General features: G+C 41.4%; 1 protein-coding gene across 1 annotated transcript in view; it reads right to left on the reverse strand.

Moving 5' to 3' along the window:
• Positions 1-2,641: 2,641 nt before the first annotated feature.
• GPLD1 (glycosylphosphatidylinositol specific phospholipase D1) overlaps positions 2,642-25,970 on the reverse strand; it is a 49,705-nt gene continuing 26,376 nt past the window's right edge. Inside the window, exons 8-25 of the mRNA XM_030549437.1 lie at positions 25,308-25,415; positions 21,547-21,574; positions 21,313-21,452; positions 20,429-20,494; positions 18,174-18,294; positions 16,588-16,727; positions 15,207-15,393; positions 13,103-13,213; positions 11,430-11,504; positions 10,380-10,536; positions 8,710-8,851; positions 6,554-6,656; positions 6,364-6,457; positions 5,582-5,758; positions 5,093-5,253; positions 4,746-4,772; positions 4,590-4,640; positions 2,642-3,198 (exon numbers count right to left, since the gene is read on the reverse strand). Coding sequence (XP_030405297.1) covers positions 3,121-3,198; positions 4,590-4,640; positions 4,746-4,772; positions 5,093-5,253; positions 5,582-5,758; positions 6,364-6,457; positions 6,554-6,656; positions 8,710-8,851; positions 10,380-10,536; positions 11,430-11,504; positions 13,103-13,213; positions 15,207-15,393; positions 16,588-16,727; positions 18,174-18,294; positions 20,429-20,494; positions 21,313-21,452; positions 21,547-21,574; positions 25,308-25,415 — 1,966 coding nt within the window. The 3' untranslated portion in view covers positions 2,642-3,120. The remainder of the gene's footprint in view (positions 3,199-4,589; positions 4,641-4,745; positions 4,773-5,092; positions 5,254-5,581; positions 5,759-6,363; positions 6,458-6,553; positions 6,657-8,709; positions 8,852-10,379; positions 10,537-11,429; positions 11,505-13,102; positions 13,214-15,206; positions 15,394-16,587; positions 16,728-18,173; positions 18,295-20,428; positions 20,495-21,312; positions 21,453-21,546; positions 21,575-25,307; positions 25,416-25,970) is intronic.

The following is a 25,970-nucleotide window of genomic DNA, read 5'->3' on the forward strand; positions in this document are numbered from 1 at the left end:
GATATATCGATCCCCGAGCAATCGATTGCTACCCGCTGATATGGCAGGTAGTGAAGACGTACCCAAAGGGTGGGTGTCATTTTCTTTTCCTATTTTATCAAAACAAATTTCAAACAGTTGCTGGTTGAAATGTTCAGCACAACATGCTCTCTTCCTATTTATCTTCACAGAGCCCTTGTTTAAGTACTTTCTCCCCTTCTCCCTCCCACCCCATCTCTTCATTTATGCTGTCCAGCTATCTGGTTCTTGCTAGCTCTGATGTTTATTGCTTTATTTAGGCAGGTTAAAACAATTATGCCCAGAACGGATGCCTTGGCAAATGATGATGTAGTAAAAACAAAAAAGTATAAATCTAAAATTCAGCTTTTAATCTTCTGTTTTAAAGCTAGAATTATCAAGAGCTGGAAGAGTCTTTAAAACTGCTTCCTGAAAACACTGAGAAAGTAGGAAAGATTTTGCCTTATGTATATTTTCCAAAGACGATGATTACTGTTTAAAATGCTCCAGTACTTTGCTATTTGCTTGTAACACACAAAAAAGTTTATCATAGTGTCATAACTTCTGACCCCCCCCCACATATACACCCACTAATGGTTGCAGACCTAACCCACAAACGAGATCATATGCTGTTGCTTAAGTTTGTCATTTAATTGTATATGGATACATGCTCAGCATTAACGTACCCCTTCAAAACCACACTACTCATGAGTCGAACACATAATATAAGTAACAATAAGAGCAGGATTTTAACTTACCAGAGTCACTGAGTTCTACATAAAAACATAAGGAACAGTGGAGTCCAACCTTGAGCTCCTTGCCCTTCTCTTCCCCTTGAAGCAGACTTGCTTCCTTAACAAATACTTTCCCTGAGACTCTCAACAGGCAAGTGCTATCCTTAAGGATGCCCTAGGCTTGCTCTCTACCACGCAGCTGCTGCTAACCCTTTACAACTGCCCACCATCCACCTATCAGGCATACCTTTATAGCACAACTTCATCTGTAGTGAAGTCAATGCCAAGGATCAATGTAACATTCTAGGCAGGTAGCATACTGTCCTGGCTCTGTGAGTGGGGTACTCCTATCTGAGCTGTGTAGAGTGGATGGGACAAAAATGGATGTGTGGACTGTTGCCCGAAGTTGGAGTCTCCTGCTTGTCTCAGGCAGTAGACTACAGGAAGTACAATGGGATTTCTGGTCCCTGGCAGAAGGGGAGGGTGGATGGAGTAGATTATATTTCAGCCTCAGGATTGGTGGTTTCTGGACTGCAGTTGGAAAATAAGATGCACGGTTGTGGGATAAGAAGAAAAGCTGAGGAACTGTCTTTCCATGGAGGATAAAGCAACCAGACAGCGGATGATCTGGTCCAGCAGCACCACTTAGTGCAATGCCGTTGGCGGACAGTCACTGCAGTGCCAATCAATCCAGCCCAGAGAGCATTACTTTAACACAAGAGGGTTGCACGTGTTGTGTTGAGAGTCCTACGCCAAGTCCTTATCCCTGGTGCTGGCACAGAGCTTGTAGCCAAGGTGCTGCTATGTTGGTCCTTGGATGGTTTAGTTTAGTCCTTTGGGGCACTGAGCAGCCAGTATAAGGCTGCTGGAAGGCAAGGAGCAAAATGTGGGGCAAAGGTGAGCTTAGTTACCTATGCACCCCCTTTGTACCTGCTCTGTCTGCAACGTGCCTGGACCACCACATCTGACCCAAGCTGCTCATGTGTCTGGATGATAAGTGGGTGGGCTGGAGAGCAGTGGGTGCTGATTGGAGAGCTTGTTGGCTGTATTACAAATGTCCATGATGTAAGGTAGAGAGTATATGGTGGGTGCTAGTGTACAGGAGGAGTTTGGGCAGGCATACAACGGCAGAGTTAAAGGTGTTTGTGAACATAAGAATGGCCGTACAGGGTCAGACCAAAGGTCCATCTAGCCCAGTATCCTGTCTTCCGACAGTGCCAATGCCAAGTGCCCTAGAGGGAATGAACTTAACAGGTAATGATAAAGTGATCTCTCTCCTGCCATCCATCTCCATCCTCTGACAAACAAAGGCTAGAGACACCATTCCTTACCCATCCTGGCTAATAGCCATTAATTAACTTAACCTCCATGAATTTTTCCAGTTCTCTTTAAACCCCCTTATAGTCCCAGCCTTCACAACTTCCTCAGGCAAGGAGTTCCACAGGTTGACTTTGCACTGTGTGAAGAAGAACATCCTTTTATTTGTTTTAAACCTGCTGCCCATTAATTTCATTTGGTGGCCCCTAGTTTTTATATTATGGGAACAAGTAAATAACTTTTCCATATTAATTTTGTCCACACCACTCATGATTTTACATACCTCTATCATATCCCCCTTTAGTCTCCACTTCCAATCTGAAAAGTCCTAGTCTCTTTAATCTCTCCTCATATGGGACCCATTCCAAACCCCTAATCATTTTAGTTGCCCTTCTCTGAACCTTTTCTAATGCCAGTATATCTTTTTTGAGATGAGACCACATCTGTACGCAGTATTCAAGATGTGGGCATACAATGGATTTATATAAGGGCAATAATATATTTTCCATCTTATTCTCTATCCCTTTTTTAATGTTTCCTAATATCTTGTTCACTTTTTTGACTGCTCCGGCACACTGCATGGACATCTTCAGAGAACTATCCAAGATCTCTTTCTTGATTAGTTTTAGCTAAATTAGCCCCCATCATATGGCACGTATTTAAGTGATTGCACCAACTAGGCATTCTGTGCTTTTCCTTACACAGCCAAATACATCTGCTGGAACTAGCCTCCCTCATAAGTTGAATTGATGCTAGGTTAATGTTTTGGCTCCCGTCATGCTACTTTGTCTGTGGCTGAGTTATCTAGCCTTCTGACTTACATGGATAGAGGTTTTTAATTGGTTTTCAACTCTAAAGCTGTATGGATGGATCTTGACAGTATTCCCCATCTATTTATTTTTCCAATCAACCCCAATTCCCTCACTGCTGCTTCCGTCCTCTTATTAGCTACATCCTGTTTGACCATCTAGTTTGTTAGCATGGCATGGGGAGGCGTGAAAAAGAACACCATAGATCCAGGGAGAATCCACCACTGAAAACAGGCATGTACCCAAACTCAACAAAAGAACATTTAAAGGGTATACATAAAAAGCCTTCCACTAAGTCTAGCTTTCACCGAACTTCTCTCAGCAGCTACTACAACTTCTCTCTGCAAAGATACAAAACAGAGGTTAACAAAATTCAACTGCATCACTGAGGAGACTTTGCCAGCATAGCTATGTCAGGAGCGGCAGGGGGAGGGGACCCCTCCCCCCCAACCAATATAGCTATGCCCAGCAAAAGCCCTAGCACAGACATAGTTGCACCAACAAAGTCCTTTTGCTGGTATAGCATATTTATTCAGGGAACTGATATAAACTATATTGGCAAAAACACTCTAAGCTGCATCTCTGCTACAAGGGTTAAGCCAGTATGTCTATGGCAGCAAACCCTTTCTAGTGTAGACAAGGCCTGAAAAAGAAAAGGGAAACATTTGCTTGTAGACCAGCCTTCTCTAATGAAAGCCAGGAATGGTGCTTGTTTCATAAGGTGTTTGTCATGAAAAATGGCCCTTTCTCTTAGGCTGGAAGCAGTTAAGATTCCAGCTGCTTTTTTCTAAAGGCTGTTTGGTGGGTGAGGTCAACCAACATTTGGGTAGGGATCACTGCAGAGATGAACAATCATCTCCTCAAATGATTACTGACAATGAGGAAAATGGGAAGGACCCCAAAGTCCTGGAGTCCATTTATATGAGCAGCCACTGAACCAACCTCAAAGTACAGAGTAATGGCAAATGAAAAAACAAACATTTGTGTCACACAAATGCAGGCATAGAACTGTAACTAGGGGTACAGAGGTGCTGCAGCACTCCCTGGCTTGAAGTGGTTTCCATTGGATACAGGGTTCACAGTTTGGTTCAGTGGCTCTCGGCCACCCCCACTATACAAATTGTTCCAGCACCTCTGGATGCAGGCAGAGACTTTGTCTCCCTCCAAAGGCCCATATCTTCATCCAGAGAGGAGTGGGGCATATGAAGGCCCTCCAAGATTATCAGGGCAAGGACTGGGCCTTGCCTTTGGGTAGTGCTACTGGAAACAAGCACTAAAATAGAAGACTGCATATATACTGACCATAATCATTTGCCCAGTAGCCAGTTTTACAGTATGTCATGAGTATCGACACTGCTTATAACGGGCTGTTGGAGTGTAGTCTAGTGGTTAAAACACATGATTGAGTCAAGTCTGCAGCCGACTTGCAGACACATTTTCCAAACTGACTTGGGCAAGTTGCTAAGAGCAAGTTTGGGGGGGGAGGGTGTTAAGTAGATTCCTTTTCAGGTGCTGAAATTTAGACAGCTGTGGCCCCTTTGCCTCATTTTACCCACTCTAAAAATGGGGTTAATATTGGCCCAGAGGGTTAATGGGGAAGCTTGATTAGCTTCTGTAAAGCACTTTGGGATCTCAGAGGAATGGTGCCATGCTAAGTAATATATGCAAATGACACAGACAAGTGTTGGCAAGAAATAAGCTGGCAGACAAGAGTGATGTTCATTTCTCTCACCTTTCCTGGAGATTTCACAGTGATGATGGAGCTCCCAAACCTTGATCTTTCCTGTAAAATGAGATTGCTCATTATGCTCTGAGAACATTAATTAAAGAATGTGGTTTTTTAAAAAAAATTTTTCTTCTCTCAACCACTGATTTTCCAGTTACTCACTTCAGGAGAAATTAGTACATATTGTGCCTGAAACAAAAGAAAGAAGGGGAGAAGCTGTTAGTAGAACCACCTTCTTAGAGTGTATTTCACTTGCAGACTAAAGGCCTCATGCATTAAAACTGCCTTACTCCCACATTGCAGAACTCTGTGCAAGGTTGCTCATGAACCCAAAAAAGGAGCCAAATTACCTAGATTTAAGAACCTGAGCAAGTTGCTGATGAAGGCAACAAGATGGAGTTTTTACTGAAACTTGACTCCGGATACCAGTCTATTATTTTCTTTTCAGTGGATGTAATTATTTAGTTGTCATTATGTTGCCTCCTGGTTTTACTGATAAGTTTTCTTACCGAATCCTCTGGACAAGGAGAAGTCCATGATTTGCAGTTGTCTGTCACATGACCAGAGGTGGTCTGGTTTCCATTGTAGATGTACACACGTCCAGCCTCCCCTCCAAACAGTACAGACGTGATGTCTTCAGTTCTCAGAGGAGATGTCACAATAATTTCATCTGTAAGTAATCACAGAAAGAGGATATATGATGTCAAGATGAAATCGTACTAGACCAAAACATGAGCTGGCATTTACACTGGTCTGTATACAGTAATTCCTATGAACATTAATGACTAACTGTCCATAGTATAAAGATAAAGTTAAGTAAGTTTTCTTGACTTATGACTGAATTGTTTGATTTTCTGCTGTAAAGCATCTTGGAATGTTTAAATCCATCTATAAAGTGGGATGTGTTTTGAGTTTATATGACAATGTAGGAGGCAAGTCTACTCTTGCTCAAAGTAAAAATCTCTTCACCCACACCCTCTAAATCCCCCTTGTTTTACCTAGTCCATCATTGTCCAGGTCACTTAAGTGTACATCTCCTCCAAAGCGAGAGAACCTCCTGTCCCCACTGAAAGTGCTGAGCAAAGAAGGTTTGGCACCATCTGTCAAGTCATACATCAGAACAGTTCCAGCTTGGTGCAGTACTGAGGATATAAATACAATCCTAGACATGCTGTCTGAAAGAAGCCAGGGTGACAGAATTAGACCCTCAGATGTGTACATTCACAGGAATAGGCTTAGTACATGTAGTGTACTAACAGCAGGTAATACTGGCATTATCAAATATATGAACAAAATGAAAACATACTGACTTTACGAAAAGCTATCAAATAGTTCATTATTTCTACTCCAGTTACAATGTTAGTTCTACTTTGAAAAAAAAATCAGTGTTCAAGAACACGTATCAAGTGTGTGCTCCTAAGTTATATAGTGACTCTTGACCATTTAATTATGCTGTCATTGGTGCCAGGGAATTTGTGGCCTAATAATGAATCAATTACATAAATAATGTGTTGAGAACACACTTAACAAAAGTCTGTTCCATACAAAAATCTTACCCTAAACCTATCTGAGGCTCTGGCAGATGGGGCTGTGGAAAGTATACCGTGCACTTTAGGATATCCATAGGGAGAGCATCATATATAGCACTCATAAATTCAGTGTGGCTATTAAGTCCATTTTATAGCTTGCTGTAATTAGCTTAGTTTACCATTCACTTGAGACATATATATATATATATATATTGCATAGCTAAAGTGTTTCAGTTTCCAGAGCAACATACCAGAGGTAGGTGCACCCACCACCAACACTTCTCTTGGAATTCCAGCCACAGACATGAAGCCACTGGCCAGCGATGAACCCAGTTTGCCCCGGTCCTGTTGATTGTTAAATATGTCAGTTGCACAGAATACCATTTTGCTTCACGTAGTTCATACCTGTAAATTCCCAGCATACTAAAGAAAAGGTCCTACCATGTCTCCAGTTACGGAAAACCAGCTTAGTGTGCTTGGTGGGTTATATCCATACACCTTTCCAACACTCTGTTTGGTATCCAATGAGCTGTAGCAACCTAGACTAGAACACACAATATTATTTTCAGTCAAAGTAATAACTTGAAATGTATTTTGTAGATACATACAGCATTGCTTGTATGCAGAATATTGTTTTCTTTTATTATGTGCAAAATGCTGTTCTGGTAATTATTGCATTCTTGTTTCTAATTAGAATTACAGTAGAACCTCAGGGTTATGAACACCTCAGGAATGGAGGTTGTTCTTGTGACCTTGCAATCTATATGATTTTATGAAAATATGCTGATGAATGTGAATATGATGTAACTAAAATATGCTTTATGCAAAAGGTCTCTTGTAAGGTATCATTACAAATCTTATAATCTACTGAGTGCAATCATTCTATTCGTATGAATATATCACTCTTGTATCTGAAACTAGAAATATGAAATATAACTCTGAGGTCCTATTGTAGTTATGCAAAGTGTAGGCCATTAATGGTGGTTTGGAATCTTGATGGCTCCCATTAACCAGGACAATTGACTGTAGATGTCTCTGTTTTACTTGTAAGTCTTCCTGTATCCATGTCTGCTGGCAAGTGAGTAATGAAGTCTTACAGTGACATGTCATCTGAACTGGAATCCATCTTTAACCTGGTGCTTTTCCATTGAGAAGGAGGGGTGGGACAAAGGATTCCCGCCTTATGCAAAAGATATATAAGTGGGTGGAACAGAACAAAGGGGGCGGCCATCATGAGAAATCCCCTAGCTACCACCTGAGCTGGAACAAGGGCTGTACCAGGTGAAAGGATTGTGCCCAGACTAGGAAGGTGTCCAGTCTGTGAAAGAAACTTCTTGAAACATCTCTGAGGATGAGATTTTATCTGTACTTAGTTTTATTACTGTACAAGGCTTAGACTTGCGTGTTTCATTTTAATTTTCTTGGTAATTCACTTTGTTCTCTCTGTTACTACTTGGAACCATTTAAATCCTACTTTCTGTATTTAATAAAATCACTTTTTACTTATTAATTAACCCAGAGTATGTATTAATACCGAGGGGGAGTGGGGACTGCTCTGCATATCTCTATCAGTGTTATAGAGAGCAGATAATTTATGAGCTTACCCTGTATAAGCTTTATACAGGGTAAAACAGATTTACTTGGGGGTTTGGGTCCCATGGGGAGTTGGGCATCTGCGTGCTAAAGACAGGAACACTTCTTAACCTGCTTTCAGTTAAGTCTGCAGCTTTGGGGCATGTGGTTCAGACCCTGGGTCTGTGTTGGAGCAGACTAGCGTGTCTGGCTCAACAAGACAGGGTGCTGGAGTCCCACGCTGGCAAGGAAAGCAGAGGCAGAAATAATCTTGGCACATCAGTTTGCAGCCCCAAGGGGGTTTCCATGATCCAACCCGTCACAGTTCTCAACTCTGAACAAAACATTATGGTGGTTCTTTCAAAAGTTTACAACTGAACATTGACTTAATTCAGCTTTGAAAATTTACTATGCAGAAGAAAAATGCTGCTTTCCCCTTTTTTTTTTTAGTAGTTTATGTTTAACACAGCACTGAACTGTATTTGCTGTCTATGCTGCTGCCTGATTATGTACTTCCAGGACCAATTGAGGTGTGTTGTTGACTAGTCCGTTCATAACTCTGGTGTTCGTAACTCTGAGGTTCTACTGTAAGATCTTTCAGAAAAGAGACCTTTTCCACCTCTATATTTGTACGTCACTTAGCACAATGGGACCCCGGTCATGAGGCTTGTAGGTATTACTCAGTATAGATAATTACCATTGTAGGATCAGGACTGCCACTCTGCTGGCATTTTTAAAAATTATATAAAGACCCCAAAGAATTTGTTTTTGATGAATACTTACAATAAAAACCAACTGCTTTGTAAAAAGAGTTAAGGAGAAGGTAGGTAAAATTTTGAATTTGCTAATCTGAAGTTTCCTCTAAATACGACTATTATTGTCCCCAAAGAGTGGAGTTCCACAGGTAAATTTACTGAAACAATATTATTCTACTATAGATCTTAAAGACTATAGGAAAAAAACACAGGTTGTGAAAGGAACTGTGTTACGATCATGTACAACTCCCAAATAAAAGAGAAACACACCCAATACACCTCTTCCAGGTAGGGCTTCCAATCAGCAGTAAGGTTTTGTTCTTCAACTGGTGACTAAAAAGTGAATATCCAAACCAGGCATAGTTCTTTTCCCCCTTCACCATCCAGTTGGCATCTTCTACTGACAGCAGCCCTGACAGATAGGATAAAACCAGACAACGGTTAAGTCGGGATGTTCACCAAGGATAGAACATGGATTTTCAGTTTCTAGAATATACCACATTTCAATCTAGCAATAGACCCTTTTGTTTTGATCGGGTTACTCTTCCCATGGTATGGTACCAGTGATTACTAATTTCATAATACACTGTATTTGGTGGCAAAGCAGTACTCAGCAGCTGTGTTTGTGGTGAAATTTTGGCTCTAAGTCACCCAAACATGACGTATGGGATGCTTTCAACTTCTAAAGGCAGGTATACAGGAGATATTGAACCAGTTTGAATGGAACTGAAATGTCTTCACTAGAATGGAGATAAAACTGAAGCCATTTATCTGAATCCAAAGTTCAAATAAATGAGATTATTTCAAGTCACTCCTGGGTTTTGGTTTTACGCAGACTTCAACTGACAAAGTTTTGTGAATTCAAAACCATTGCCGAGTTGCTTCCATCCTTATTTGAAATAGATATGGATCAAAATTAGTCCAATTTAGCTGAAAGCCTTCCCCATCTACAAACACCAGTTTTGAAAACAATGGGACTCTGATCTAAATTTAATTATGCAAAAACCAAACCTCAGCTGATTAAGTTTTGCACCCCTACATATTCACACTGACTTTCTCCAGTTCTAGGCGTCAACCTCTTTTTCTAGCTCGTCTCTTCCCGTCCCATAATAATCCAGTTTGACCCATACCCTTTAGTTACAGTGCTCACTTGCAGCATTCCCCTTTTGCCACATGAAGGAGCTCTTAGCATGGCACTAATGAATAATCTTGTGATATTCTCAGGCTCTTGCCAATTTGAGAGAAAATCCAGTTAGACCCCTCCTGATGCAAGGGGCTACCATCACTACCTGGCAGCACTTGTTGATAAGCATTCTTACCACACTGTTGGCCATTCATTTCTGTTTCACAGCCAAGTTCTGTAGTTTTCTTCAAGCATTAAACAGCTCTTGCTGTTGACTTTAATGGCACTACTACTCATCTGAGTAAAGTTATACACATGCTCAAGTGTTTGCAAGTCCAGGGCCTAAATTCTTAGGAGACTGTTTTCCTCTACCCCCATTTTTATGATGTACTCTTCTATTTGCCTTGAATTGGGAATTATGTGCACTAACCTTGGAATTAATATTTATACAATTAGGCTGAGGTCTGTGCAAAATTACTTACTTAACATACAAGGCACTTACACTATTATTTGCATTATTAGGCTGACATTTGTTAATCCATCATCAAATACTCAGAAATACAGGAATAAATTAATTTTAAATTTTCTTCAGCTGGGACAGTAGAAATCCAGGTAAGGCAATATAAATATTATAAACCTATTTTTATGTATTTATTTCTTTAATTACAGAATGCACATAAACCTTTCAAGAATCTGCGACAACTCATAGGTTGCTCAGGTTTCAGGTAACAAAGGATTCAAGTAAAACAAAAGTGTCAGAACCACAAATATAGCCACATAAAATATGGAAATGTCAGTTTTACTCAGTAAATATTACCTTTGTCACTCCTGTTGAAGTGAGAATAAAATGCAACTACAAATCCTCTCTGCTTCCCACCGCCAGGTGCATAAGGAGAACCAACAACCAGATCAGACTTTCCATCCCCATCAATATCAGCAGCCAGCAGTGACCAGCCAAGGTTACAGAATGTGTGCTGCAAGAGACAATATCTCAATCAAAATGTTAAAGTGCAAAGCAGCATTTAATTGTCTACTTGCTTTGTTATGTTACTTTAGATCTTTTCTAAAGAGTTAATTTTGAATATTCCTGATCAATCACCCTCCCATCTTGTAACCAAGTTGTTTGGTTTTTTAAAAAAAATAATTGGAGAATAGGGAGTCCATTTCCTGGAGTACATGTGCTCAAAGAGACATAACTGTTCAGCAAAGAGACAAGACTGAAGTACAATGAGGCATTTGTTTTTAATGTGTGGCCTCTGACAAATGCAATTATAGGGCTTGATTTTGACATCCTTTCTCATGGTGAGCAGTAAGGGGATAGCAATGCCCCAGATCATTAAAGGTATTTAGGCACCTAACTCCCACTGATTTCATAGAAGTTAGGTGTTGAAATACCTTTGAGGATCTGGGCCAACATCTCTACAGTATCCCCAGTACTGGAGGCTTGAGAATAGCAGTGTGGACAAACTGTTTCCCCGCTTTGCCTCCTCCTGCCATTTGACTTCAGGGATACTGTCCCGAAGCATGTGGTAGTAAAATTTAACCTCTGGTCCTGGACAATTGAAGGTCTGCAGAATATAGACCACTTATCTTAACAGAAGCCTTACGAAAAAGGCTCTAAATAGCAGTTATTGCACTTGACTTTCCATGTCATATGAACTGTGTCATGTTTCCTTTCTACTGTTGCTGATAACCTTGTGGTCCCTATGTAACTAAAAAATTAGGTTGCCTGTTTCATGCATCCCCTAGACAACAGCCTGAAAGGATAGGACAATACTGAATAAAATGGTATGGTGATCTGCCCCCCTCCTTCTGTCCCCAATTCTGCAGTTTTGGATTGTCCTTCTTACTGCTAAATGTACTGTACCTGGCAAATTATTGTAATGTTTGGCCAAGGTGACAAGCCTCTTCCTGTAATGCCCAGATATACATACACAGCACCCTAAACAGTGGGGGAGAAACCTTTGAGAATGTATACACCAATGCCAAGCATGGACTTAATAGTACAAGTTAGAGAAACTACTAATTCTGTGAAGACCATTAGTTAGGCTGCATTTTTCTTACCATCAGAGCCCACACAGGATATTGTGTCTTCCACCCCAAACCTAAGAACGAAATGTGATGACCAAATCAGCCATCTAGATTTTTTTTGGGGGGGGAGAGGGGGAAGGGAAGAATCAACATGCTCCTTTCAACAAATAAGGGAGTTTTCATTATGTTATTTGATAAGGACAATAGGCAATATCGTTAATATAAATAAAACATTCATGCAGCTTGCAGTGTAGTTCACAGTAACTTAAGGCAATGGTATAGACTGTATGTAGGCAACAAGAGATGTGTAGTATCACATTTTCCAAACTTGGAGGCCTAATGTAAGCACTTAAATCCATATTTAGGCAACTAAATAAGCATCACCTGATTTTCCAGAAGTGCTGAGCAGCTGGAACACCCATTGACTTAAATGGGGGCTGCTCGGGGCATTTCTGATAAATCAGACCATTAATTAAGCACTCAAATATAGATCTAGGTGCCTCTGTTGAGGCCGTCAAGTTTGAAAATTTGGGCTGTAGTTTGTATTGATAAAGCAATACTGGCAACCAAACCACATGTAAACATAGCAGCCATTATCCCACTGCAAGATGACACTGACTGGAAGAATATAGGCAAGGCCGGCTTTAGGCCGATTCCCCCAATTCCCCAGAATCGGGCCCCGCGCCCAAGAGGGCCCCGTGCCTTAGATGCCTTTTTAGGAAAGATCTGATGCAGTATGTCAGCTCTATGAATGGTGGGTGAAGATGGCCTATGTAGCCAGCTGCAGGTATAGGAAAAGTACAAGTATTGACTGAGGCTGAAACACAAGTAGAGAATCAACAAGCTTAGGGCCTGTAATGTAAAACAGCTTAGCATAACTAATCAAGGCCTTCACATAAATAACTGACAGGCAAGTGACTTTAATTCACAAGACGAAACATAGCAATAAATAAAAGTCAGTCAGTTGATGTGTGAAGTGAGAAATCACGTAAGTTACTGATATTTTAAGAAGATATGTTTAAGCAATACGTATAATATGTTTAACTGAAACTCACAAGATTTGACAGCAGTAATATTATGGCAACTGATTGACATAAATGCTCATGAATATGATATACCCTGTTAATTAACCTATAGAAAGTGGGAACTCCAACATAAGTAGGGCATGGAAGTTCAGATAAGGAAAAGGGGCTGAACCCATATGCATATTTCTTCTGGGGGGATTCTGCGCCCATGTGGGGGCACAGAATTCATATGGTCCGCATTTTTCTGTCTCCTATCGACAAAGCATAGTGTAGACCCTGCTAAGTACGTAGCTGAAGTTGTGTAACTTAGATCAATCTCCTACAGTGTAGACAAGGCCTCCGTGTTTACAGAACAAGATCCAGTTTGGGAACCACCAGCAAGCTGCCAGCTTATTCACCCTGAGTAATGTGAGGGATTCTCTCTTTAATGCTGATATTGGAACATAAACAAACAAACCAGATGTTTTAAATAAAGGGCTCTTACTGTATAAGTGAGATTCTGTGATCCCACAGAAGGTGCTCCCACCGCTACGTCTGGTACTCCATCCTCATTGAAGTCCAGTACTGCTATGGCAGAACCAAACCTGCCTGAAGGCTGAGAAGACACATGTCACACTCATGCAGCTAAGTAACATTAAAAACCATAAAACAAAATCTTGGCATTTGCCTCCTCAAGAAATTTTTTTAGAACAAACATCCTATGAAACAGCTGGAAATCCAGAACTGACAAAAAAAAACATCTCATAGTTCTTAGATTGTCAGTATTATTTACTCTTAAAAGAGCAGCTGAATAAACAGATTGTCCTGTACAGATGTACAGTAGCAATAGCTGAAGTGAGTACATGTGGGAGTGGTTTGTTTTGTTTTGATAGGGAGGGAGAGTTTAAAAAAAAACATAACATGTTTGGTCTCAGCTTGTTAATCTCATTATGACACTTGTGCTACATCCTCTTCTCAGCTTTTGTTTATCATTTAGGTGACGCTTAGAACACCCACTGTTACTATCATCCTGTCTGTGAATCAATAACATTTATGTTAAAAAAAAAAGCAGAAGACACCTCAGGACTTAAACATATTTGCTTTAGACACTATTTTACTTAAAGGGTGTGTGTGTGTGTCTTTCTGTTTCTTAGTAAGATGCTTACAACAAAGCATGATCTTTATATTGCTCAATATATCATCATTTAGTCCTACTGTTCAATCTCAAGCCAAAGTCACTCACCACCCTCTGTCACATCTTAGCAAAGCATTTCACATAAACCATTTGCATTGTTATTAAACTGCCCTATCAGTAAGCCTAACAGAAACAGATTTCAGAATGGTAGCCATGTTAATCTGTATCAGGAAAAAACACAAGGAGTCCTCGTGGCTCCTTAGAGACTAACAAATTTATTTGGGCATAAGCTTTTGTGGGCTAGAACCCACTTCATCAGACGCATGGAGTAGAAAATATAGTACAGGTATATTTATACATAGTACATGAAAAGATGGGAGTTGCCTTACCAGGGCGAGGCGTCAGTCTAATGAGACAATTCAATTAACAGCAGAATACCAAGGGAGGAAAAATATCTTTTGTAGTGGTAACGAGGGTGACCCATTTCAAACAGTTGACAAGAAGATGTGAGTAACAATAAGGGAAATTAGTATAGTAAAATTAGGTTTTGTAAGGACTCATCCACTCCCAGTCTTTATTCAGGCCTAATTTGATGGTGTCCAGTTTGAAAATTAATTCCAGTTCTGCAGTTTCATGCTGGAGTCTGTTTTTGAAGTTTTTTGTTGACGAATTGCCACTTTTAAGTCTGTTAATGACTTTCACTCCATGTTTATAATGAAGTGGGTTCTAGCCCACGAAAGCCTATGCTGAAATAAATTTGTTAGTCTCTAAGGTGCCACAAGGACTCCTCGTTTTTGCTAATAGAAACTGAGTAATTTATGTGACTTCCTATTCTGTTTTGTATCCTGAGGAGATGTGAATCCACAAAGAACACTCCAACAGGTAGGTGGGAGATTCCTAAACATGTATAGCACTTAAATAATGTGTGTCTCATCCTCCCCAAGCCCAGCGGAAATAGGTACTGAGCTCTCAAGAGTCAAATTCATAAGTTGTGGGGTTCCCAGCTCCTCCAATGGCCTAAGCAGTATTATAGCTACTACAATCAGAGGCACTATAGAAAAACTAAGATAAATAGCCCAGCATATAGAAAAAGAAGCAAAGGACAGTTTTCGGCCCAACTATGCAGTGGCCCAGTAGCCATGTATAGATTCCTTGGCATGGAGGGACTTCACCCTAGTGTCAGTTAAGAGTCCCAGTTTGTTTTAGTGTTACTTTGCCTAGTGGACAGAAGAGTAAACAGATCATCTTTAATTCAGCCACAAGGATCTTTCATAATAACAGGGATTGTTTTTCTTTAAATGCACATAACATCCTGGTTTACGGGAGAGACATTTCAGAAACCATGACAACTCTTTGTGAGAAAAAAATTAACAGCACCACTGATCAGTCAAGGGAAGGATACAGAGCACTGACCTTTTAATAAAAAAAAGAGGCAAATTGTTTTAAATGACAAATATGTGACTTGATTCCCCACCTGAAAACCCTCAAGCACTTGATCTGCTTCCTTGTCTAGATCCATGTTTACTGGAGGCAAACCTGACGGATTACTGTAGATTATGTACACCCGTCCTATTTGAACATGGCCCAATCTGCTGTATCCTGGTGCTCCAACCACTAGATCTTCATAACCATCTTGGTTTAAGTCACCTGAGGCCATTGCCCTGTATACCAAAGGAGAAAACAAAAGCATAGCATCAGTTGCCACATTGGTTCAGCAAATGTAAACATTCACATTTCAAAGCTAACTGGTCACTTTCACCATTTCTTAATACTAAGAGTCTGTAGAGCCATTTTCCAAGTGGTTTAAATTTATTGACTCTCAGACCTATTCTGTTGAACTAAACAGATTAGAGCCTCTGAGGTGCAGCTTCTATTAACATTGCTGTGATCTGCATGGATTGCCATCAGACAGTGTTCTTATTTACTGAACTGTACCACTTAGCAGCCAACAAGCAACATCAAACAAAGAAGCATGACAGAGTGCTGCTGACATCTGCCCCGATTTCTGCCCCAATTTCTGATCTGTTCATTTGACTTGGTTTGGTGAGACTCAGTTATTTGATGGCACTCACAGAGGCTGACAGAGAAAGAACAAACTGGCATTTATTTAGTAATTTTTTTAAAATACTGGTGAAGTTAACAGCCCTGGAGACTAAAGTCTCCAGTTCTGGTCCCAGAGCAGATACAGCAAGACTAGCACCAGTGCAAACTTCCTCCATCTCTCTTCTCCATTGCATGTCTGCCATAATCAGGATGGAGGAGAGAAGAGAGGGTAGGTATTATTCTCCATGCTGATTCAGTCCTTCATTTCTCTACTAAAAATGCTACCAAGAATACCAGTTAGTATCAACTGGAATAACCTATTCATGTCACATAGGCTATTAAATGGTCATCAGATGGTAATGATAGCCCCCAGTCATGTTGTTCAGATCCCGACCCAAATCTGGATCCAAGCTTTCACACAGTTTGTACATAATCAGATTTAGTTTTGGTCTTGTTCATTAGACAGGGGCTAACCAGAAAGTTTGGATCTAGATCTGAACATTTCCAAGAACTGGGGTTATCTGGAACCAGGGTTTTGCTTTGGATCAAACTTTGATCATGACTTTCAACCAGTATGGATGAGGTCAGCAGTAAACCAGTGCCCCAAAGTCAAAAAGGCTCCATATCTCAATACCTTACAGGAATGCCAAGCTAAAGTAAGTTGTTCTGCAGCTGACAGCATTTACATCCTGGTTAACATGGCCCATAACTGTATCTTTAAAATCTCTTCAAGGAATAAAGATTTAATACTTTAACTGCTGCTTAAAATATTCACAAATGAGGAGAGAAAGGAGAGAGAAATATGCACCAACCATCCAAGCCTGGCATAGGGTGATTTCAGAAAGTATGAGGCTGTGGGCTTGGAGACGTGGTTAGAGGATTGCTGATGCGTGACTGCAAACACTTTCCTGACATTCTGTGCAAAAGCACTATTAATAAAGTGGAGGGATTTCTGAAAGAAAGTAGTAATTCAAGAAATATGGGAATAACAATACAACATACACAAACACCCATAGTGTATTTTCCTTACCAATAGGAACTCTGAACAAATAAGGACCTGATCCAAACTCCATGCAGGTCAGTGGGAGTCTTTACATTGATCTCAGTTACTCCTGGGGGAATTATGTGCCAAAAAATTAAAAATTCTGCACACGCTATTTTAAAATTCTGCGTATTATATTTTTAAAATAACACAATATAATCACACTGGTTTCTATTATTTTGGTAATTTATTTAAACTACAATATAATGGATGAAGACTAGAAATGGGGAGCATTGGAGGAAATCCTCCAAACCCCTTGCCTAATAGTAATGTAGCTAGGTTTGACCCTTTATTTCTAGTTATTAGTCAACAAATATATGCAGCCATATGCTCGGGGTTACATTATAGGCAACTGAAGAGCAAGTGAGGGCTGGAGAATCAAACTCAAAATTTAAATTGGCTACTGACCGTCTCCAGAAAGGTCAGTAGCAAACAGTTCATGGAGCACATTTTGATAGGAAATGTTTTCAGTCCAAATATTTAGACCAATTTTAATCACTAAAGCACCACAAGGATTTATAAGGCCATACTGTCCTTTACACCACTGTGGCAAAGTAAAGGTGCTTTAAGACATTTATTCCTGTTTCATATTCCTGGGGGAATTGACAAAGACAATGGGAACAATTCACTAAGCAGGCAGGCTGCTACATTCTGCTCAACCTGAGGGGACAGAGTCCACTCCCCACCTACCTCCTCAGAAACACCCCGAAGCCCTGCCCTTCCACACTGAGCATGCTGCAACAGTGAGTGAGAGGGATAAAGTGTGTCTCTCTCTACACACATGACTGCCAAGCCCCTCCCCGGCAGTGATTTATATTACAACCAGCTGCTCCAGGAGCCCGAACCAACCTGCCTGCACTGCTGGAGAGGGGGGAGTGACTGCTCTTGCAGCTTCCCTTTGCTTCCCTGTCAGAAGTCATTTTTCTGTGAGGAAGCAAAGAAATCTGCAGGGGACATGAATTCTATGCACATGCAGTGACACAACATTCCCCCATGAATATGACTCAGTGGACTTTGGATCAGGTCCCTAGTGCTGCTTCAGACAGAGGCAGAACCCTAACAAATCTAAAGCACAACTGGCCAAGAATGCACTACTGCACTAAGAGTAAGATTCCTTCTTGACCTGTGAGGGTGACCAGCTGCTGCTATGAAGCATGAATATTAAAGACATACTGTAATATCATTATATACAACAATATAACAGCTGTTCACATGTGTAAAATGCTATCATCCCATCTGGAGACTCTCTTCCATCCTGCAATGTACCAGACCGAGGAACTAAAACAATTTATGGCAGATCCAAATTTTTCATGGCCCATCTATCTCCCCTTGCACTATTGATCTAAAAATACTTACTGTTGCCCAGGATTGCATATTAAAATAAACTCCTTTCTCCGTATAATTTATATTCTTTTCAATTGTTTTAGTGAGTGAAGAAATCACGCTCTTGTGCTGTTCCTCTTTGGACTGTTTAATTCTGTTGAGGTAAAGAGGCAGTAATAATTAGAAATGTTGCTGAGGGGACTGTTAACAAGATAAACCCATTAAATGCAATTTAATGACTGGACTGAAGATTTTATGCCATGATTATATAATGAGAAAAGCTGAAAGATCATGCCATATGCCATTCAGATGGCCATTTACCCAAATTTATAATAAAAAGATCTTAGAACCAGATTCACTACTGAGTTACATCAGTTTAACTTAATTGAAATTAGTGGAACTATGCCAGTTAACAGCAGCTGAGAATCTAGTATTACCTATTACATCAGTATCACTAGGTGTTTTCCCCTCATCACCAGTATTATTTTACTGATACACTATAAATGTGTAGGAACAACATTCAAACTATGTTGTCTACAGATGGATTTGAATTGTGATGTTGTACACTAGTCACTTGAACTTGGGTATTGAAATTCTTTTCTTTTAAAGCCATAAGCATACAAATTCTTTTATGAGTTATTAATGATCTCTAGAGCAGTAATGCAAGCAAATAAATGATTTGTTAATGTTATAACTAGAATATATTTCTAAAATACTCTACTTGCCTTTCCTCAGACTGGTAAATCCATTGCCATACACATATTAGACCAAATCCTGCTCCAATTTATACTCTATTGAAGTCAATGGAGTTGCAAGGAATGTAAGTTAGGGTTACAGAACATTTAATTGTCTCCCTTGACTAAGACTGGAAGCAAGCAAGGGAAAAATATGAAAAAAAAAGCTAATGTCTTCTCACTTGACATCCAAAATAACAAAGTGATAAGATAAAGGAAGGGCAACTCTCAGACCTCCAGGCTTCCCCAAAATGTGAGATTTATAACCATATCTACGTGCCAAGCAAAAATCCCCAGTCCTTTTCAGTTTGTGCATGGGGCATTAGTTGTTTGTTTACTAGTGAGGGTGAAGAGATTTATGCACAAATGGGAAGCACAGCCCTTAAAGGAAACTCCTACTCCTTTGCCATCTTGCTTTCTCTCTTTCTCTCACTACTTCTATTTGCTGATTCTCTTCTCTATCTCTATCAATTTTCTTTTTCTCTCCCCACTACTTGTTATCTCTCTGTGACCCTTTCTCTATGCTGTGCTGCCCCACACCACTACATTGCCTCAGTACCAGTGAGATGCAAACTGAAGTGAATTACATATGAAAACTTCAGATATACAGGCTGAGAAAACTCTGAATCTTTTTGTTATCTAAACTGAATATGTGGTCATGAATTTTAGATGTATCCTGAATGTAATTCCCAGGATTTAATTATGAATTCTTGGAATAAAAATATACCCCTTAGAGCGTGGATTTTAGTGGAATGATCTGAATTCTTATGATCAAAATTTGACTAACTCCTGTGTCTCTGATGTACTTAGGTCTGACTCATTGCAGTTTCAGTTCAATGGGAATTCACCAGTAGTGTAGAGGCCACACACAACACAAGCAGGAAATTAACTGTGGAATCAGGGGCGGCTCTAGCCAATTTGCTGTCCCAAGCATGGCGGCACGCCGCAGGGGGCGCTCTGCCGGTCGCCAGTCCCACGGCTCCTGTGGACCTCCCGCAGATGTGCCTGCGGAGGGTCTGCTGGTCCCGCAGCTCTGGTGGACCTCCCGCAGGCATCCACCTGCACGCTTGGCGTGCTGGGGCCTGGAGTTGCCCCTGTGTGGAATGGCTCCAGTGTCCTACAGAGCTGAACTCCATACTCCATACTCCATTTGATAGCACATAGACCAGCACAGTAGGACTTTTTGACGTTAGCTGTGTGAAAGACAGGCCTATGGCCAATGAGCCACCAGACCTCATGCATGGGTGTGCAGATGTTGCACTCCTACGCCAATCCAGGTGCTGGAACAACAGTCCCGAGGGGCAGAATGCTTACTCCATACCCTAACCACTGGCAACAAGATTATTTGGATTGGGGAGGGCCTAATTTTACCTCAAAGGAAAGATCAAACAAGTATCTCTCTTCATACATGAAGAAATTTCTCCCCTGGAGTAGAGTTTTTCCAAAAAGGAGAAGTGAGGGACCTCGATAGGTTACCCATGTAATTGGATTTCCACACAAATGGACATTTCTTCTTTCAGAGTAAATCTTCGCAGCTTTCAGGATTATACTTACATGTCACTGTTCTTGTGCTCCCCATTGCACTCTATAAACAGAGGGTTCTCAGGCATGAAGCAGCCACTGAAGAAATATTGAAAACACACAGTTTTTTATTTATTCTAATGGAAGTTAAACTAAATAGACCTTTCATCCATACAGATTCCTCCTCTGGGAAGTGAGGTCGTCTCCCTCAATAGCCCTTATTTATTCAAAATTAGGGCATTGTTATATTCCTTAGAAATTCCTTTTGTATTTTTTTAAGTTGTTGATGAATTATTTAGAATCCATAAGAATGTCATGTGTGATTATGTAACAACTTACTTTGGCACTAATAACCTGCTAATCCTAGTAAAGGTAAGTGGTTTTGGGTAGGTAAAATGTTTTTAACTAAAGTGACACTTTTCAAGCATGCAACACAACAGATTATATGATTTAATGTTTCCAACACCATTTTCCAATATACATTCAGCAATATTATTCATATAGACAAACAGTACAATTGTCTGAGGTCTGCTCTCCACAGCAAGGATTGTAAACCTATCAGGGCAAAGGTGAAATATTTGTGTAAGTGATATTATAGTGATAAAGTTTTCTATGAAAATAATACCAGCCAAATACGAGCCTGAACCTGCAACTCTTAGACAATTAAGGTTCATTCTAACTCTCTGAACTCAATGAGAATCTTCTCACTTCACTGGGAGTTGGATTGGGCCCTTAGTGTCACTGAATTCTAACTAAGTAAGCAAAGTCTTCAGTTTCAGGCTCCAATTCTGGAACTAGGCCTGCTTCCTTGAGAATAATTAAACAGACTTCATAACTTGAATACAGCAAAGGTAATTTATCTGACTTTACTGTAGTATCATAAGAGGTGCATCCTAACACATAAAACAACATCTCACCTGGTCCCATTTTCTAACATGTGGCTTGCTAGCTGAAAAATATTATTTGACCAAAATGCCATGTCATCCAGTCCTCCAAGGAAATACTCCTGGTACCTCTCCACCAAAAATGGAGATTTGATAGCATATGATGGGAAAAGCTATGAAACAAAATACAGTATAATTAGTGGAATGGTTCAGTGTATCTTAACGTTAATATGTACCTAGTCGCTAACAAGAAAAAAAATAAGTTACCTTGGCAACAGCAAGCATTTCTCCATGCCTGCAAAAATAAATAATCTTCAGATGAATGTGCTTCTAACAAATAATATGAAAATAACCCATTTCAATGCCTTTGTGGATCCCTATATAATAACCCAGTATTTATCCAACTTTAAGAATGGTAATGCTGAGATATTTCCTTGTTTGTTACTATATCATAATAAGATCTGTAAAATCAGAGATTGTGATCTTTATTGCATTTCTTAATATTTATGCCTTCTACACTGCTCTGCAACTGAGCACAACTATGGGTACACCCAGGGCCAGCTCTAGCAATTTCGCCGCCCCAAGCACGGCGGCACGCCGTGGGGGGGCACTCTGCCGCTCACCGGTCCCGCGGCTCCGGTGGACCTCCCGCAGGCTTCCCTGCGGGGGGTCTGGTGGTCCCGCGGCTCCGGTGGACCTCCCGCAGGCGTGCCTGCGGATGCTCCACCGGAGCCGCAGGACCAGCAGACCCTCCGCAGGCACACCTGCGGGAGGTCCACCAGAGCCGCCTGCCGCCCTCCTGGCAACCAGCAGAGTGCCCCCCACGGCATGCCACCCCAAGCACGTGCTTGGCGCGCTGTGGTCTAGAGCCGGCCCTGGGTACACCTACACTGCCTGCAGTACAGGTATAAATAGCAGTGGAGATGTTGAGGCACTCCTTAGACCAATAAAGTAAAGATAAACCTGAAGCCTTTGGGTAGGTACATGGCTCTCTACTTGCCGAAGCATTCCCTCCCCAACTACACTGCTATTTTTAGCAGTATACTGTCCCAGTGCTTCTCCACAGTTAACACCTTTCCCTACATCAGGAAAAGACTCTCAGGCCTGGTCTACACTATGCGTATATACCGATTTTAGCAGCATTAAACCGATTTAACGCTGCGCTTGTCCACACAGCGAGGCCCTTTATATCAATATAAAAGGCTCTTAAAACCGGTTTCTGTATTCCTCCCCGACGAGAGGAGTAGCGCTGAAATCGGTATTACCATATCGGATTAGGCTTAGTGTGGCCGCAAATCGATGGTATTGGCCTCCAGGTGGTATCCCACAGTGCACCACTGTGACCGCTCTGGAAAGCAATCTGAACTTGGATGCACTGGCCAGGTAGACAGGAAAAGCCCTGCGAACTTTTTGAATTGCATTTCCTGTTTGCCCAGCGTGGAGCTCTGATCAGCACGGGTTGTCATGCAGTCCCAAATCCAAAATGAGCTCCAGCATGGACCGTACGGGAGATACTGGATCTGATTGCTGTAGGGGGAGACAAATCTGTTCTATCAGAGCTCCGTTACAGAAGACGAAATACCAAAGCATTTGAAAAAAATCTCCAGGCTATGATACAGAGTCCACAGCACAGTGCTGTGTGACAAGCATAACAGAAAGCCAAAGAATCAAATGGACGCTCATGGAGGAAGGGAGGGGGGACTGAGGACTCCAGCTATCCCACTGTCCCCGCAATCTCCAAAAGAAATTTGCATTCTTGGCTGAGCTCTCAATGCCTGTAGGGTCAAACACATTGTTCGGGGCGGTTCAGGGTATATCTCATCAATTTACTCCCCCTCCCCATGAAAGAAAAGGGGAAAAATCATTTATTGACTTTTTTCAATGTCACCGTATGTCTAGTGCATGCTGCTGGTAGAGGCAGTGCTGTAGCACTGAACAACAGCATCCTCTCCCCTCCCTTCCCCAGTGGCAGACGGTACAGCGCAGTAGGACTGGTAGCCATCCTTGTCATCATCCCGTGAGTGCTCCTGGCTGGCCTCAGGTGAGGTCGGCTGGGGGCGCCTGAGTAAAAATAGGAATGATTCCCGGTTATTCCCGACAGATGGTACAGAACGGCTGGTAACCGTCCTCATCATAACAACTGGGGGCTGAACTCCATCAGCACCCCCCCTTTCATGTCTAAAGAAAAGATTCTGTACTTCCTGGACTATCATAGCAGCGGGGTGCTGGGCTTCTCTCCCCCCCACCGTTTAATATCCTGCCTGGACTATCATAGCAGCTGGAGGCTGCCTCCCCCTCATTTTATCTCACTAAAAAGTCAGTGTTTCTTATTCCTGCATTCTTTATTACTTCATCACACAAAAGGGGGGACCATGCAATGGTAGCCGAGAAGGGTTGGGGGAGGAGGGAAGCAACGGGTGGGGTTCTTGCAGGGGCACCCCCTAGAATGACATGCAGCTCATCGTTTCTGCGGGACCTCTGGGGCTCTGACATGGAGAGGCTGTGTTCTCTGGTTCTCTACTACACTTGCCCCATATTCTAGGCAGGACTGACTCTATTTTTAGATACAACATAAAGGAGGGAATGACCGGGGGGTCATTCCCATTTCTGTCTTTGAGCCCCCAGCTGACCTCAGCGAAGGTCAGCCCGGAGCACCCATGACAGCAGCAGATGGTACAGAATGACTGATAATCGTCATCTCATCGCCAATTTACAATGGCACAGCAGACGGTACAGAATGACTGGTAACCATCTCTGTTACCTTGCAATGGCAAATGAATGCTGCTGTGTAGCACTGCAGTACCACCTCTGTCAGCGGCATCCAGTACACATATGGTAATAGTGACTAAAGGCAAAACGGGCTCCATGGTTGCCATGCTATGGCGTCTGCCAGGGCAATCCAGGGAAAAAGGGCGCGAAATGATTGTCTGCTGTTGCATTCAAGGAGGAAGGAATGAGCGACGACATTTACCCAGGATCACCCGCGACACTGTTTTTGCACCATCATGCATTGGGATCTCAACCCAGAATTCCAGTGGGCGAGGGAGACTGCGGGAACTATGGGATAGCTACAGGATAGCTACCCACAGTGCAACGCTCCAGAAATCGACGCTAGCCTCGGTACATGGACGCACACCACCAAATTATTGTGCTTTGTGTGGCCGCATGCACTCAACTTTATACAAACTGTTTTACAAAACCGGTTTATGTAAAATCGGAATAATACTGTAGTGTAGACATACCCTCAGTGAGGAAAGGCTCGGCAGCAGCAGGCTCATTCTTTCCCCCCTGCCTTTTCCTGGCAGAGCCTTTACTTGCTGCAGTGAAAGTCTCTGGCAGTGGGGGAGCTGCTGAAGCCTTTCTCCACTGCCAGAGCCTTTCACTGACACATGTAGCTACACACGGCATCGTGGATGCAGCTTGCTTTTCATTGTGGCTACATATACCCTATATGCAGCCGCCACTGTTGGATAGTATAGACATAGCCAGTTAGTAAATAATTGAATTAATGAACATAGCTATGAGACTCAAAATATTCTAAAGTAGTCATTACCACAGTTCAGGTTCTCTGAGCTAAGAGGGACAACTTCCCTACCTATCCTTCAGACCTGTAGTATTCTGGAAGTGCCTGCATTGGTGTCAATGCCTGTGGGCAAGTGAGCTAGCTATAGCTATGCATCTATATTGCGCTCTTCATTGAAGAAGATCAGAGTTTTACTGCTGGAGTGTCACAACATGGCCATGCTTCAAAACATTGCTGTTACCTCACAACACAGGCCTCTTTATGTTGTTAAGACATACAGCCCAACTATTGTATTCATCTATTTATAAAATGTAACTGTGAAACTTGGACACAGATCCAAACCTTCATTCCAAATTTCCCCAAAGCTCAACGGTGTTTGGGAGAGAAGTTTGAGTTTGAGTCATCTCTAACATAGAGATGCAGGTTCAGTAATTTACTATGGAAGTTATTATAATTTTTCCCCATATGTTTTGTGAAATAAGAAGTTCACAACTCAGTGACTTACAATTCGAGAAACAGCAGGTAAGTGCAGTCAATAATTGTGCCTTCAGTTATTACTTCTTGGCCATAATATTCTTTATAGATAGCTAGCAGGTCTTTGACTGGTACATACCTAAAAACAATACTGAGGTGTTAGAACTAATATTTCCCATTTAATCCAATAAAACACAATACATTTTATATAAGTCCCGCCATGGGATTCTTGTCTAGTAGATATGACTAGTCTTGGATTGTGTCCTCTCCTCTGGCCTGTCCCCAGCCTACCCCTCGCCCTTCTGGGATCAGTCTATTCAGAGCTAACATAATCGTTCCTACCCCACCTTCCACACAGACCTATGACAGGGCTTAAACAGGGACAAGGATCTTCTGCACTGGGATGAACTTCACCCTAGTCACACAAAATATGACATAACCAAAGTTTCAGTGTAATTGTTAAATAAGTATATTGTACCTGAAAGTTGAAAGTTACAAGAAAATGTCTAAAACTGGTTTTTAAATGTACCTGATGATGATGTATTACTCTTGATTTACAATGTTTAATTGAAGCAAGTGTCCATTTGATATGAATTTCAAATCTTCTCTTAGCGATGTTTAATTTATGGGACATAAAATAACCAATAGGACCACTTTATGATTCATTATGCAATGAAAAAATACTTAAATACTG

The sequence above is a fragment of the Gopherus evgoodei genome, chromosome 2 (assembly GCF_007399415.2).
Source record: "Gopherus evgoodei ecotype Sinaloan lineage chromosome 2, rGopEvg1_v1.p, whole genome shotgun sequence".
Lineage (NCBI taxonomy): Eukaryota > Metazoa > Chordata > Testudines > Testudinidae > Gopherus > Gopherus evgoodei.